Source organism: Dipodomys spectabilis, unplaced genomic scaffold (assembly GCF_019054845.1).
Source record: "Dipodomys spectabilis isolate Male_0828 unplaced genomic scaffold, ASM1905484v1 ptg000006l, whole genome shotgun sequence".
Taxonomy (NCBI): Eukaryota; Metazoa; Chordata; class Mammalia; order Rodentia; family Heteromyidae; genus Dipodomys; species Dipodomys spectabilis.
In genome coordinates this window covers 1,556,374-1,571,694 of record NW_024870683.1, presented here as the reverse complement: position 1 = coordinate 1,571,694, position 15,321 = coordinate 1,556,374, and the positions used below count along the sequence as shown (strand labels likewise).

At 38.2% G+C, this 15,321-nt stretch overlaps 1 protein-coding gene and 1 pseudogene across 1 annotated transcript in view; one reads left to right on the top strand and one right to left on the bottom strand.

The window, feature by feature from the left end:
- Positions 1-9,247, top strand: part of Plaa (phospholipase A2 activating protein) — a 38,580-nt gene extending 29,333 nt beyond the window's left edge. Inside the window, exons 11-14 of the mRNA XM_042697500.1 lie at positions 481-549; positions 4,743-4,844; positions 6,760-6,924; positions 8,506-9,247. Coding sequence (XP_042553434.1) covers positions 481-549; positions 4,743-4,844; positions 6,760-6,924; positions 8,506-9,071 — 902 coding nt within the window. The 3' untranslated portion in view covers positions 9,072-9,247. The remainder of the gene's footprint in view (positions 1-480; positions 550-4,742; positions 4,845-6,759; positions 6,925-8,505) is intronic.
- Positions 9,248-14,646: 5,399 nt separating this feature from the next.
- LOC122123176 lies at positions 14,647-15,089 on the bottom strand (annotated as a pseudogene).
- Positions 15,090-15,321: the final 232 nt, after the last annotated feature.

Sequence of the window (15,321 nt, the reverse complement as noted above, 5' to 3'; positions counted from 1 at the left end):
GGGCAGAAGAATAGACAGACACTCTTCCTTACTTTCTTGATGTCTGATCCAGGGCTTTGAACATCTCCAGATTATGCTGATTCGACTCTCTTAAGTGTATATTTATGTTTCTTTCTGTATATAATATAGTCACAAGTTCTCTCTGTCTAAAATATAGTCATAAGTCTAACCTCAAATGTGGTGGGGCTGTTGTTCTAGTCTCCTAACTTTTTCTGAGTCTCTCTTTATTGTCTATATACCAACAGATAGAGCTGTCCTATTTAATGAAATAGGGTTCACATTTCAGTCATTTTAGAATTAATTTTGTAGCTCACATTGAGCACATAGACATAATGTACTTTTCTTATTCATAATACATTGTGTATATGAAGACATCATTCTGAAGTGTGATAATACAGAAAATAAATTATATAAAGGAGGAATAGTTTGAACTTTGAAATGTGTAATTTCCTTTGCTTACGAAGAGTATTGGTATTATAGGTGCTGGTCGTTATGTTCCTGGTTCTGCAAGTATGGGCACTACTATGGCTGGAGTGGATCCATTTACAGGTGCATACTTTTAATTCCTTTTCTTTCAAAACATTAAAATTCATTGAAACTGGGGCTGGGAAGGTGGCTCAGTGGTAGAGCGCTTGCCTTGCATGCTCGAGGCCCTGGGTTCGATTCCTCAGCACCACATAAGCAAAAAGAAAAAAGCCGGAAGTGGCGCTGTGGCTCAAGTTGTAGAGCGCTAGCCTTGAGCTGAGGGACAGCGCCCAGGCCTAGAGTTCAGGCCCCACTACCGGACCCCCCCCCAAAAAAAAAAAAGAAAAAATTCATTGAAACTGCTTGGGGTGTAGCTCGAGAGTACAATACTTGCCTAGCATGTGTGAGGTCCTGAGTTCAATCCCCAGCACTGCAAAAAAAGAAAAAGAAATAGGGGAAAAGATTTACTTTTCAGTGAAATTTTCATTTAATGAAGAGTAAGAAAATAAATTATTTTTTGCCTGATAACTTTTTTAATTTAACTTTTTATTGTTATTATAAAGGTGAGGTACAAAGGGATTACAGTTACATAAGTCAGATAAAGAATACTTTTTTGGGGGGACAGTGTCACCCACTTCCCCCTCTCTTTCCCAGTTGCCTGATAACTGTTTTAATAGTAAATTATTTTCTTGGCATAGCTTTTAGAATCATCTCAAAATTGTCTTACTATGCTTTACAATCATCTAAAAAAAATTGAAAATGTAAGCTCAGCCTCATGCCCAGAGATACCAACTGCTCTCATACAGCTGTAGGCTGGTCTTGGCATTAGTACATTTATAATCTTCCAGATTGTAAACTATTCTTTTAGATCTGAATCTGTACTATCCTTAGGAAAATCTGTGCTTAGTCTACTTTCTCCTCCTTTTTTTTTTTTTTTTTGGTTGGGGTTTGAACTCAGGGTCTGAGCACTGTCCCAGAGCATTTTTGCTCAAGGCTAGTATTCTCCTACTCTGAGCCACAGTGCCACTTGGAAAAATGTCTTACAGGGACTTTTTCTTCCCTGGCTGACTTTGAACCACAATCCTCCAATCATAGTTTTTTGTTTTTGTTTTTTAATCAGTCGTGGGGCTTGAATTCTGGTCCTGAGCACTGCCTTGAGCTCTTCAGCTCAAGGCTCTACCACTTGAGGCACAGTGCTACTTCCAGTTTTCTGGTAGTTAATTTGGAGATAAAAGTCTCAGACTTTCCTGCCTGGACTGGTTTTCAACTGTGATCCTCAGAACTCCGCCTCCTGAGTAGGATTACAGGTGTGAGCCACCAGCACCCAACTATGTATTCATTTTTTTAATGAGCCACTAAATATGTATGTTTTGTTTGTTTTTGGTGGCACTAAAGTTTGAACTCAGGGCCCTATGCTTGCTTGGCAGGTGTTCTTACCTTTATGTCCCCTGCCTCCTCCGTTTTACCCAAATGTATCAAATAGGATAATGGTTTACTTATAACAAGAGACCGAAGTTAACAGTATTCTTTCCCATTTATTTGTCCAGAAGTTTTTTAGGAAAAAAAAAAGCATTCTGGGGATTGGACTGAGGCTGTGCACATGCTGTATAAGTCCTTTACCACTGAACTATATCCCCAACCCTTGTTTTTCAGAGATAGGATTATAGTGTAGTGCTGGCTGCCCTCTAATTAGGGTCCTTCTCCTTCAACCTTCTGAGTGCTGGGATTACAGGGATGTATAAACAGTATTTGAATTGGACCTTTGGATCTGTATTAACCTAGGCTTGTGAAATAACAACCTCCAAATTAATTACTGTAGTGCATATTTAGTCAGTGCCCTTTGTATACTAATTTATGCTTTTTGTTTTTTTTTTAAAAACGCTTAGCTTCCCAATGAATATCATTTTTTTTTTGTTTCTAGCCTATTCAAGGTGTACCATGATATTTTGAACATTATTTGTTTTAGGATACTTAAATTCTGTTTTGTTACTTAGATCACAGGTATTAATTGTTCACACCCCACCCCCCCCCATTCTTTTTTGTCAATCATGGAGCTTGATCTCTGGGCCTGGGCGCTGTCCCTCAGCTCTTTTGCTCAAGGCTAGCGCTCTACCACTTGAGCCACAGCGCCACTTCCAGCTTTTTCTGCTTATGTGGTGCTGAGGAATCGAACCCAGGGCCTCATGCATGTGAGGAAAGCACTCTACCACTGAGCCACTTTCCCAGACCTAATCTTTTCTTTTTTAATAAGGTATTTATTGAAACATTCTTTTTTTTGGGGGGGGAGGTCCGCCATGGGGTCTGAACTCTGGGCCTGGGTGCTGTCCCTCAGCTCTTCAGCTCAAGGCTAGCGCTCTACCACTTGAGCCACAGCGCCACTTCCAGCTTTTTTCTTTTTGCCTATGTGGTGTGAGGAATCAAACCCAGGGCCTCATGCATGTGAGGAAAGCACTCTACCACTGAGCCACTTTCCCAGACCTAATCTTTTCTTTTTTAATAAGGCATTTATTGAAACATTCTTTTTTTTGGGGGGGGAGGTCCGCCATGGGGTCTGAACTCTGGGCCTGGGTGCTGTCCCTCAGCTCTTCAGCTCAAGGCTAGCGCTCTACCACTTGAGCCACAGCGCCACTTCCAGCTTTTTTCTTTTTGCCTATGTGGTGTGAGGAATCAAACCCAGGGCCTCAGACATGCAAGGCAAGCGCTCTACCACTGATCCACCTTCCCAGCCCCTATTGAAACATTCTTGAACAGTGAAATGTTCCTGAACACACCCACATATGCCTTTCCCATATCACTCATTTTTTTTTGGTGTGTTGTATATATGTGTGTGTGCCAGGGCTAGACTTCAGGGCCTAGGCAATGTCCCTTTTTTTTTTTTAATCAAGACTGGCATTCTGCTACTTGAGTCACAACTCCAATTGTGGTTTTTTTTTTTTTTGCTAGTTAATTGGAGATGAAGAGTTTCATGTACTTTTATGCCCATGATGGGTATAAAATCATGAACCTCAGATCTCAGCCTCCTGAGTTGCTAGGGTTACTTGGCACCCAACTCATATTAACTAACAAGTCTGTCAGAAGATCTCACTGTATCCTATGCTTCATTGTATTTAATTGGATATTTGATTAACATTGGATACTGGATTAACCTGAAAATGTTTATAGATTGTAATATCAAGAGTTTAATTCATGTCTGCATAATTCATCTTTTTTTAAAAAAAATTTTATTTTATTTTATTTGTGAACATACTGTACAGAGGGGTTACAATTACATGGGCAGGATAATGCGTACATTTCTTACCAAGCATTGCAGCCTCCTCCTTTGTTTACCCTTCACATCCCTTCCCAGCCTCCCCCCTCCCCCCCAATCCCAATCCTTCTCCTCCGGCCCCCTGCATAATTCATCTTAATCTGATCATGTGAATAAATTTTATGCTTTATAAAGTTGTAAGTAATGTTATATACTTTTTTCTTGCTTCATCTTTCTGTTAGAACAAAAATGAAGTACAAGTTAAAATTCAAGAAAAATTAGATTTCATTTATACTTGAAGTCATTTAATTTCACTAAATATTTCTGAATTTTCATCTTACTTTAGTTTCTTTGTTCATCACCGGAGACTGATGATATTTGCTTAAGTTGGCAGTGGGGCACTTACAAAGATCATATAGCAATAAGAGAAAGTATTAATGCCCAACTGAGAGTGGCGAGATCAGTATGTTTGAGGTCAAAAGTTTTACAATTGCTTTTGTGTTCTTTGACCTTTTTGAAGCATATAATTTATTTGAGTCTTAAAACAAGATGGTAGGTCCTGGGTAGGTGGCTCAATGGTAGAGTGCTTGCCTTGCATGCCCTGGGTTCGATTTCTCAACACCACATAAACAGAAAAAGCTGGAAGTGGCACTGTGGCTCAAGTGGTAGAGTGCTAGCCTTGAGCTGAAGGGCTGAGGGACAGCGCCCAGGCCCAGAGTTCAAGCCCCACGACCTACAAAAACAACAACAACAATAAAATGTGTGTGTGTGTGTGTGTGTGTGTGTGTGTGTGTGTGTGTGTGTGAAAGTAGAAAATATAAGGACCTTTGCTACATTTAAGCTTCTGTTTCTAAAAACAAAATTATTATATCAATAAATATAATTTGTTTAAAGAATTTTGTGGATGAATTCTTTTTTTGGTTGAAGTTGCTTGTTATTTCATGTACCACAAATAGGCCCTATAATTAGATAAATCTCATTTTTTATCATGCATTATGATTTTTTTTATAACTTTCTATTCTGAAAATAGGAAATAGTGCCTACCGATCATCTGCATCTAAAACAGTGAATATTTATTTTCCTAAAAAGGAAGCTCTTACTTTTGACCAAGCAAATCCTACACAAATACTAGGTAAGTCAATTTTAATTAATTGTCTTACATACTGCAGACGAATAGAGGGACTGTCAAGGCTATTTCTCCACCTGGCATGCTAGGAATTGTCTGCTTATTTAGAGACTATTATGGTGAGTCTGTGCAATCACAAATAAATGTTTGCTCTGGTAATGTTTATGAAATACTTTGTAGGAAACATAGATAGATGTAGAACAAATGTTCTTATGATGACTTCAGTAAGGAAAGCCATGGGGTTGTGGCTCATGCCTGTATTCCTAGGTACTCAGGAAGCTGAGATTTGAGGATTGCCATTCAAAGCCAGCCTGGGCAGGAAAGTCCATGAGACTCTTACCGCCTATTGATACCAAAAAACTGGAAATAGAGCTGTGTCTCAATTGGTAGTAAACTAGCCTTCAGCAAAAAAGGTCAGAGACAGTGCCTAGACCCAGCATTAAAACAAAAACAAAACAGTGAAAAACTGGGCTGGTGGTGATTGACTCTAGTGTCATACTAGCCTAGCAAGTGCTAAGCCCTGAGTTTGAAACCCCCGGTATTGCCAAAAAAATAATTTTTTTTTTTTTTTTTGTCGGTCGTGGGGCTTGAACTCTGGGCCTGGGCGCTGTCCCTCAGTTCTTCAGCTCAAGGCGAGCACTCTACCACTTGAGCTACAGCGCCACTTCTGGTTTTCTGGTGGTTTATTGGAGATAGGAGTCTCAAGGTCTCTCCTGCCCGGGCTGGCTTTGAACCGCGATCCTCAGATCTCAGCCTCCTGAGTAGCTAGGATTACAGGCGTGAGCCACCAGTACCCAGCTTAAAGATAATTTTTAAAGAATAAATTTTCTAAATAAAAGGAAGAAAAAAAGGGAAGAAGGAAAAGATTACTTTCCCTGTAAAATTTGTTTATGAGTAAATAAAGAAAACTATTATTTCTATTTGCCACAAAGATTATGGTGGTAATTAACTGAAATGACATACTTAAAACATAAGGTAAAGTTTATTACTTTTATTTAATGTCTTTTTGATCATTATTTTCCTTCATATTATCATTATAAAAGTAATTCATAGAACCGGGTATGGCAGCATATACCTGTAGTTCTAGCAACCTACAGGAAAGAGATAGAAAGGTTTCAAGATCAGGAGAACCCAAGCAAAATGTTATTGAATCCCTGTCTGAAAGAGTAAATTGGTGGTGGGGTATATCTGTAATCCCAGCTATGTGGGAGAGGTAGGTAGTGAGGCCAGTCTAGGCAAACAAAAGAGACTATAATCTGCAAGGGTGGAGGGGGGAGCTAAAAGGACTTGACGTGTGGCTCCAGAGTAGAGTCCAGATCTACAAGATTTCTTTTAACATTCCTTAAATAAATTTGTTTCAATAGTTCATTAATGTTAAATGTTTGAATACCAAAGAGTATTAAGGGTTAATTTCTAGTTTTTCTTTATGATCATTTAAACACTACATTTGGATGTTTTATCTTCTTTAAAAATCTTGGAGAAAAGATTATTGAAGCAGAGTGTTAGGTGAATCAATTTAGTATTGGTAATGAAGATGTATGGAATTATAAGCCCAGAAAGAAAAGGTAACAGTTCTCTCTCCCTCCTCCTCTACCCCCAGTCCTGGAGCTTGAACTCAGGGCCTCAGCTGCTTTTGCTCAAGGCTAGCACTCTTTAACACTTGAGCCACAGTGTCGCTTCTGGCTTTTTTTATTTATGTGGTACTGAGGAATCAAATCTAGGGCCTCATACATGCTAGGCACTCTACCACTAAGCCACATTCCCAGCCCCATAAGCAGCCTTATTTTTATTTTATAGTCTTTGATAATTGCCAAGTAAAGTTTTAGCATTGTGTAGTAGAATGTTCCTAAGTAAAGTTTTTGTCTTTATTATCTGACTAACTATATTTAGAGGAATTTGAAAGTTTGGGTTTGGATTCTAGGAAAACTAAAAGAACTGAATGGAACTGCACCTGAAGAGAAAAAACTAACAGAAGATGACTTGATACTTCTTGAAAAGATATTGTCTGTGATATGTAATAGTTCTTCAGAGAAACCTACAGCCCAGCAACTTCAGATTTTATGGAAAGCTATCAACTGGCCTGAAGGTAAGTAAGCATTTCTTAAAATAAAACTAGAAAGTTTTCATTTCTGTCCATATACCTGATGTTTCTAAATTATATAAAAGTTAACCTGGTAATTCTAATCCAAATTGTGGAAAACTTCACACAAAAAGGATTAGCTATATCACTAAAACTCATAATCTTGTTTGGTCCCATGCCTTTGGAGAATCTTTATATGAATTGCTTAGGACTAGAATTCTTTGAGGTTTTGAAATATTTGCATTAACTTTACTATTTAAACATCCTTAATCTGAAAACCCCAAACCAAAAATGCTTTTTGGCACTTACAACCCCATCCTCCCTGTAGCCACCATATTAGGCATTGAACCCTAGGTCTTGCAAGGGCTCTACCATTTGGCCTACCTCTGCCCAGATTTCGGGTTCTTAGACTGTCAATTCTCAGCCTATAATGCTACCCTTTTGTGAACCTCTTTTAAAGCTTTTTTGTCTCCTGTAAGATATACCAGACTGACCTGTTAACCCTAGGCTTTTCTCCCCATTATTGTCACTTATGTCTCTTCATAACAAAACTATCTTCTCCCTCATATTTTTCTATGACATTAATTTATTGCAGAAAAGATTTTACTGTGTGTTCCTCTATTTCTATATTCTTTCTTCCTAGTGTCATAATTGGATTTGTGTTTGTGTGTGTAGGTATAGGTATACCCTGTGTATATACTACTTTCATATTATGGAATATGCATGTTACTGTACTGATGCTAATGTGCAATGCATGTATTTAAAAGGTATCTACTCAGACAGACCCTGGATCATAAAACTCCCATCCCCCATGATCATTATGTCAGCATTTATTAACTATAATTATTATTTAAAGAACTATCTCTGTTTTAACTTTTGGATTTTGCTATAAATTTTTTAAGAACAATGTCTCCATCCCCAATGCATTAATTCAGCTCACTATTGAATACTTACTGCGGGTCAGACTGTTAGATAACCGACAAAGTTTGTTTTCTTTTTGTTGTTGTTATTGTTGGTCATAGGGCCTGAACTCTGTGCCTGGGCACTGTCCCTCAGCTCAAGGCTAGCCTTCTACCACGAGTCATAGCCCCACTTCTGGCTTTTTCTGCTTATGTGGTGCTGAGGAATCGAACCCAGGGCCTCATGTATGAAAGACAAGCACTCTACCACTGAGCCACCTTCTCAGCCCAGTTTCCTTAATTTTAAAGTATATATAATCTTGTTATATTAAGTACAGACTGTATAAATTAGAAAAACCATATGATTTTCAGAAATACATGCTTTTTTAAAATTGTTGCCAGTCTTGGGGCTTGAACTCAGGGCCATTGTCTCTGAGCTTCTTTTGCACAAGGCTAACACTCTACCACTGGAGCCACAGCACTACTTCAGCTTTTTCTGTTTATATAGTACTGAGGAATTGAACCTAGGGCTTCATGCATAGTAGACAAGCACTGTATCACTAAGCCATATTCCCAGCCCAGAAGTACAGAATTTTATTAAGTATTTGTGTTTTGTAGTGAGAAAATAAAATCCTTACAAATTGAGCAGCAATCAAAGAAATTGTTAATGTGTTTTTCTTCTTAATAGATATTGTCTTTCCTGCACTTGACATTCTCCGGTTGTCAATAAAACATCCCAGCGTGAATGAGAACTTCTGCAGTGAAAAGGAAGGGGCTCAGTTCAGCAGTCACCTTATCAATCATCTGAACCCCAAAGGAAAGCCAGCAAATCAGCTTCTTGCTCTCAGGACTTTTTGCAATTGCTTTGTTGGCCAGGCAGGACAAAAGCTCATGATGTCCCAGAGGGAATCACTGATGTCCCATGCAGTAGAACTGAAATCAGGGAGCAATAAGAACATTCACATTGCTCTGGCAACATTGACATTGAACTATTCTGTTTGTTTCCATAAAGACCATAACATTGAAGGGAAAGCTCAATGCTTGTCGGTAATTAGCACAATCTTCGAAGTTGTACAAGACCTAGAAGCCGCTTTTAGACTTCTTGTGGCTCTTGGGACACTTATCAGTGATGATTCCAATGCTGTACAATTAGCAAAGTCTTTAGGTGTTGATTCTCAAATAAAAAAGTATGCCTCAGTATCAGAACCAGCTAAAGTAAGTGAATGCTGTAGACTAATCCTAAATTTGCTGTAGCAATGGGAATGCTGGCCAAAGTTGTAAATTGATTAGTGTTTTTTTTTTTTTTCTCACATTTTACATGACTGATTATAGATGACTTTAAAAAGAAAGATGCTGTGGATTAAAGTAAAATTTCAGATCTTGTAAAGTGGTGGGGAGGGGAAACAAATAAAGTTTTTGCACTGCTGGAACTGTGAAACTTTTCCTGTGTAATATGGGTAGCTTTCCAAATTACCAAGGAACTACAGTCAGTGCTCAGTTGAGCAGCATACATACTATAAAGATCAGCATGGCTCTGTGCCAGGAGTTCTTGTTAATTCATGAGCACTCCATATTTTTGTACTGTGCCTCAGGTCCATTGTATAAACTGTGACAGGGTTTGTCTATATTAAGCACAATTTTTTATAAAATAAAGAATATTTCAAACGAGTGAAAAACAATGAACTATATCAACAGCACTCAAACTATGATGTCATTTTTCTCTCCGTTAACTTAGCCATTCAGAAGAATATAAGGGCTTTAATTTATATAACTTGCTTTTGCTGTTCCTATATGACACTGTTGATTGTTGACAGTTATCATCTGTTTAACTTGTATACTTATTTCATTGTTGGATGCTGTCAACAGACTTGACATATTTCAGGGTCTTGTTTAAGGAGTTACTTTAAAACTTTGAAAAATTATGTTTCTTATAAAGTTATATATTGAAGATATGTAAAATAATTTCTTGATTTTAAGTCATTTGTAAATCAAAAGTATATTTGATAGTTCATAGTTAGATGAAAAAACAAATTGGTAAGCTATGTTAGATTCAATTCAATTCAGGCAAATGTTGCCTCTGATTATAGGTTATAGTTTCTTTTTTTTCTCATGATATGAAATTATTTCACTTGTCATTCCAGTTTTGACATTGGATTGTTTATTTTTGGTCATTTTCACTACAAGTTAGATGTAGTTTCTTTTACTTTACTATTTGCAGTATCATTGTTATTTCAGTTTTAATATTTGTGAAGTTTTGGTCATTTCTATTATTTCAAAAAGAATTTTGGAATGTTTTTGTAGTTACGCAAGCAAGCACATATTCAACTATGTTATTTAAAAGTCCAGATCCTATCACATGAAATTAGTATTTTTGAGCTCCCATTATGGTATAGGCAGCACATTACACATCTTGACATTTACTCCTTAGGCCAGCTGTAAATGAGAGCTGATATATTTGGTTTCAAAAGTAGACATAATAAAATGGATTCTGATAAGAAAAAAGTGAAGTCAAGAAGACTTAACTACTCAAAGTGCTTACTGTGCTGTGTAGCTCCCTAAAGAGGGCACAGTTGTTTCTGAACACCCTCCCAATGAACACAAAGGAAACCACCCATTAATCTCACAAGTTATTATATCTAAGGTAATTACTTTTATCTTTTTGGGGAGTTGGTACTAAGGTTTGAACTCAGCCTCAGCCTCATGCTTGCTTAGCTAGTCTAACACTTGAACCATCCTCTGCCCATTTTTGTTATATTGTTTTCTGGTAGGGTCTTTAGCTTTTCCCTAGGTCTCACCTTAAACTTTGATCCTCTTATTTATGCTTCCTGAGTATCTGGAAGACAGGGTGTTCTGCTGTAACCAGATTATTGGATGAGGTTAATCTTTTCCTAGGCTAGCCTTGAATTAAAATTCTGATGTCTCCCTCCCTAGCTGGGATTATAGTCATATGCCACTCTACCTGATACATATCACAGTTTCTTAATAGACATTTATTTTCAGTCCTGGAATCAAATTCAGGGCTGCACACATAGCCATGTGCTCTGCCAACTGAGTTATATCCTTAGCCTTGGAATTTCTATTTTTGCCAAGAAATCTTTGCCTAAAATAGCAGCATTCTTAACATTTACAATGTAAAAACTATAGATTGCCTGTAATCTTAGCTATGCAGGATCAGGGTTCGAAGTCAGCTCAGGCAGAAAAGTCCCTGTGAGACTGACACTCAAAAAATGGAAGTGGAGCTGTGGCTCAAAGTGGTAGAGGGCTAGCTTTGAACAAGAGCTCAGTGACTGCATCCAGGTCTTGAGTTCAAGCCTCATGACCAAAAGAATTACCTGTTTACTTGCCAAAAAGAACTTGGGAAATCTGAAAAGTAAATGATAAATAAAAGATCTTGTACCCTGAAAAATTTGAATTGCAACTTCCTAGAGCGTACCTAGCTTTAAATATTGTTTGCTGTTTCAGTTGGGTATTTGTGCTTTAACTTTTTTAACTAGGATTTAGAGTGGCACTTGGAAGTTAAATGACAAAATAGTTTAATCCAGGTCAGTCTGATTCATTACAATACACTGCTTTCTTGCTAATATATCCAGTTTAACATGTAATTGTAAGTACAAACTATGCAATGTTTGGACAGCCTTTGAATAATGATTGGTTATGGAACTATTTTAAATGTTTGTAATGTAAGGGGTGGCTAATTGTAAACTGCTTGCTTCCCATCACTGCATGTCTTTATTACAACTTTATTTCATTGTTTGTACATCTTAGCAAAAGGAAAGAATCCTATTTGAAGCATATTAATTATTGGTTTAGTCATATTTGAATTTTTTTTATTTTTGCCAGTCCTGGGGCTTGAACTCAGGACTTAGGCACTGTCCTTAAGCTTCTTTTGCTTAAGGCTAGTGCTCTACCACTTAAGCTACAGCACCACTTCCAGCTTTTTCTGAGTTGTTTGTTGGAAATAAGAGTCTCACAGACTTTTCTGCCCTGCTGGCTTTGACCTGTGATCCTCAGATCTCAGCCTCCTGAATAGCTAGGATTATAGGCATGAGCCACCAGTGCATGGCCTTTTTTCTTTTCTTTCTTTGTAATATGGGTGTGTGTGTGTGTGTGTGTGTGTGTGTGTGTGTGTGTGTGTGTGTGTGTGTATGTGTTTAAGTGGGCAGATTTGAACTCAGTCTTGAACCCTCTAGGTAGGTGCTGTGTCACTTGAGCTATACCCTCAGTGTTAGGTTTTCTTTTAAGGTTTTCTATGATTACCTCCTCCACCCCAATATGAAGGACACACATAACACCCAAATAAAAACTCTCTGTAAACTAGGCATTGGCTCACACCTGTAATTCTAGCTTCTCAGAATGCTGAGATCTGAGAATCATGGTTTGACACTAGCCTGAGAAAGACTTTATGTACAGTGCTAACCTTGGGTGAAAAATTAAGGTACAGTATCCTGGCCTTGAGTTTTCAGACAAGTTAGTAGGACAGAGGTGAGATAGAGGTAGGTTTCTGCCTATGGTTATTTTGTGAGGAAATAAATGATAGACCATTAGTCTCCTGCCTGTAAATCTTGAGAGAGAAATTTCCCAATTAAAGTTAGAAAGAGTTCATTCTTTAATAATGAATTTCTAATATATTTTTGTAGAAAATTATATGCAAGATAGCTATGGCTGTAATTACAGCTTTGAAGATTTTTTCCATTAAACATGTTCTCATGATTTTCCCTTGAATGTTCATACATGAAAATTGAAAGTACAGTGAATATTCAAAGTACAAGTGTTCTTTAGTTTATGATGGGATTTGTTCTGATAAACCTATCAGAAATCGAAAAATCTTAGTCAAAAACACTTGTAAGGGCCAGGCATGGTGGCTCATACTTATAATTCCAGCTTGGCAGACATCTATCTATAGGATCTCCATTTGAGGGTAACTTAGACAAAAAGTTTTCAGGAACCATCTTAAGCAATCAGCTGAGTATTGTGGTTTATTTCCATGTTCTGGCTACTCAAGAGGCTCTAGTCTGAGTGCCTGTGGCTCACGCCTGTAATCCTAGCTACCCAGGATGCTGAGATTTGAGGATTGCCGTTCAAAACCAGCCTGGGGAGAAGTCTGTGAGATTTCTTTGTTATTGTTGGTTGTGGGGCCTGAACTCTGCCTGAGCGTTCATTGTCCCTAAGCTCTTCAACTCAAGGCTAGCACTCTACCACTTGAGCCACAGCATCACTTGCAGCTTTTTTTTTTTTTCTGCTTATGTGGTGCTGAGGAATTGAACCCAGAACCTCATGCATGCAAGGCAAGCACTCTACCACTGAGCCACCTTCCCAGCCCCTCCATGAGATTCTTATCTCCAATAAACCACTAGAAAACTGGAAGTGGTGCTGTGGCTCAAATAAATGGTAGAGCACTAGCCTTGAGCTGAAGTGCTGAGGGACAACGCCTAGGCCCAGAGTTCAAGCCCCATGATGAAAAAAAAGAGGCTCTAGATAGATGGATCTCAATCCAGATGGACTAGGTAAAAAGTGAATTCTTAAATAATCTAAAACAAAAAGAACTGTGGCTCAAGCCTGTAATCTTAGCTACTCAGGAGGCTGAGATCTGAGGATTGCAGGTTTGAGGTCTGCCAGAACAGAAAAATCCCTGTGAAACTATCTCTGGTAAACTTATTATAAATCAAGAAATGGAGCTGTGGCTCAAAGTGGTATAATGCTACCCTTGAGCAAAAGAGCTCAGAGATAGCACCTAGGCCCTGCTCAAGCACTACAACTGACAAAAAAGTAAATAAAAAAGAAAAGCCAGAGGCATGGCTGAAGTGGGAAGACCCTCAGTTCAAACCCAACTACTGAGTATCACCCAGAACGAAAGTCACATGTAATACATCAAACCTACTGGGCATCATAGCTTAACAGTACTGGTTGTTTGCTGTTGGGCTTGCATGGCTACCTTTGAGCTCTGGGACCAGACATTGCCTGTCACCATGAGAAGAATTTTAACACATATCCCTAAAATGGCAGATTTTCAGAATTTTTCTTATTTGCCCTATAAGTGTCTTTCACAATCTTAGCTTTAAACATACAGTGTAAATCAAGGCTTTATGTTTTAAATTATTGGTTATATATTGGTTATATCTGTTTCTCTAGAACAGTCTATCTTTTAAGAGTCTATTACAAAATATGAAATACTCCACAATTTTAAATTGTAAAATATTCCTGTAATTTTATACTAGTGTGTTTAATTGCTTATTAAGTTACCTCAAAAGAACACGTACAAAAACTGGCATTAGAGCCTAGTGTGGTGCAAGGCCCTGGGATCTATTCCCAGTTCCACAAAACAAAGCAACCCTTACACCACCCATATTTTTTACCATGTAGTTTTGCCTTATATGAAGCTGTAATCAATATATTGACCAAGGAGAGAGTTTTATATACATGACAAACTGGGAAAGGATCCAATTTCAAATTCACATGGTTGGTGTTCAGCTTTTTGGGGAGTTATTAGACTGAGAACCATAGTTCCTAGCTAGCTGTTAGCTAGAGGCTATCCTTGTTTTCTTGTTTTCAGCATGACATTTTGCTTCCTCAGTATGATTAAGGGAGAGAGCATGTAATTGGGACTGAAGTTGGAATCTTAAAATGTAATGACAACTGTAACATTTCATGGTCTGCTAATGGCTAGAGGTAGGTTAATCTAGAGGAGTGGGTTATTCAATGCTGTAAATTAATACCAGGGGAAGATCACAGGGAGCTTAAAGAGTACATACGGTAACCTTCTATTTCCTACCAAATGACAACTAGATCTACAGCTTGAGAACTTAAGTAGCAAAATAGCATTAACATTACTTCATTCATACATCTTCTCAACTGTTTTCTCTTTATATTTGCCTGTTTCCTTTCCTACTTGGTGGGATTTGGCTTTCCACTCCAGGATCTTTTTGTGGTCTTTGTCCAGTTTCAGCCTGGTGATAACCAATTTTGCGGGGTGAATGCCCATGTGGACAGTGGTGTCATTGGCCTTTTCCCACTGTACCCATTCAGTGTGGATGGCATACTTCTTCCTATAAACCTGGACCACTTTGCCAGTCGGTTGACCTTGCTAGTGTCCTCATACAACCTCACCTCATCATTCTTTAGGATGGGCATTAGATCACTTTTGACTCAGCTCTTTGGAAAGAGGGGAAGACAAATTTCCTGTGAATGTGGAAAGGTGCATTGAAATGGCTTTACTTGGTTCTTATTTCAGTCAGAAGTGACAAAGGGATTGAACTTCATTTTGGCCATTCCTGCTTCAGCAATGGCTGAAGGGGAGTAAAATAGTATATAGGATAAGGTAGATAACGCAAGTTTTAAAGGATGCTCAGGTTTATCTGTAAAAAAGATAATCTGATACTGGTCATAGGACTAAAATGAGGTGCTGAGGCTTTAAACTTGCCTGTGAAACACTTTAGTCTCATAGGGAACCCCATAAAATTTTAGACATTTGTCCTTAGCTGGAAGATACACTTAAAGGCTAGATACC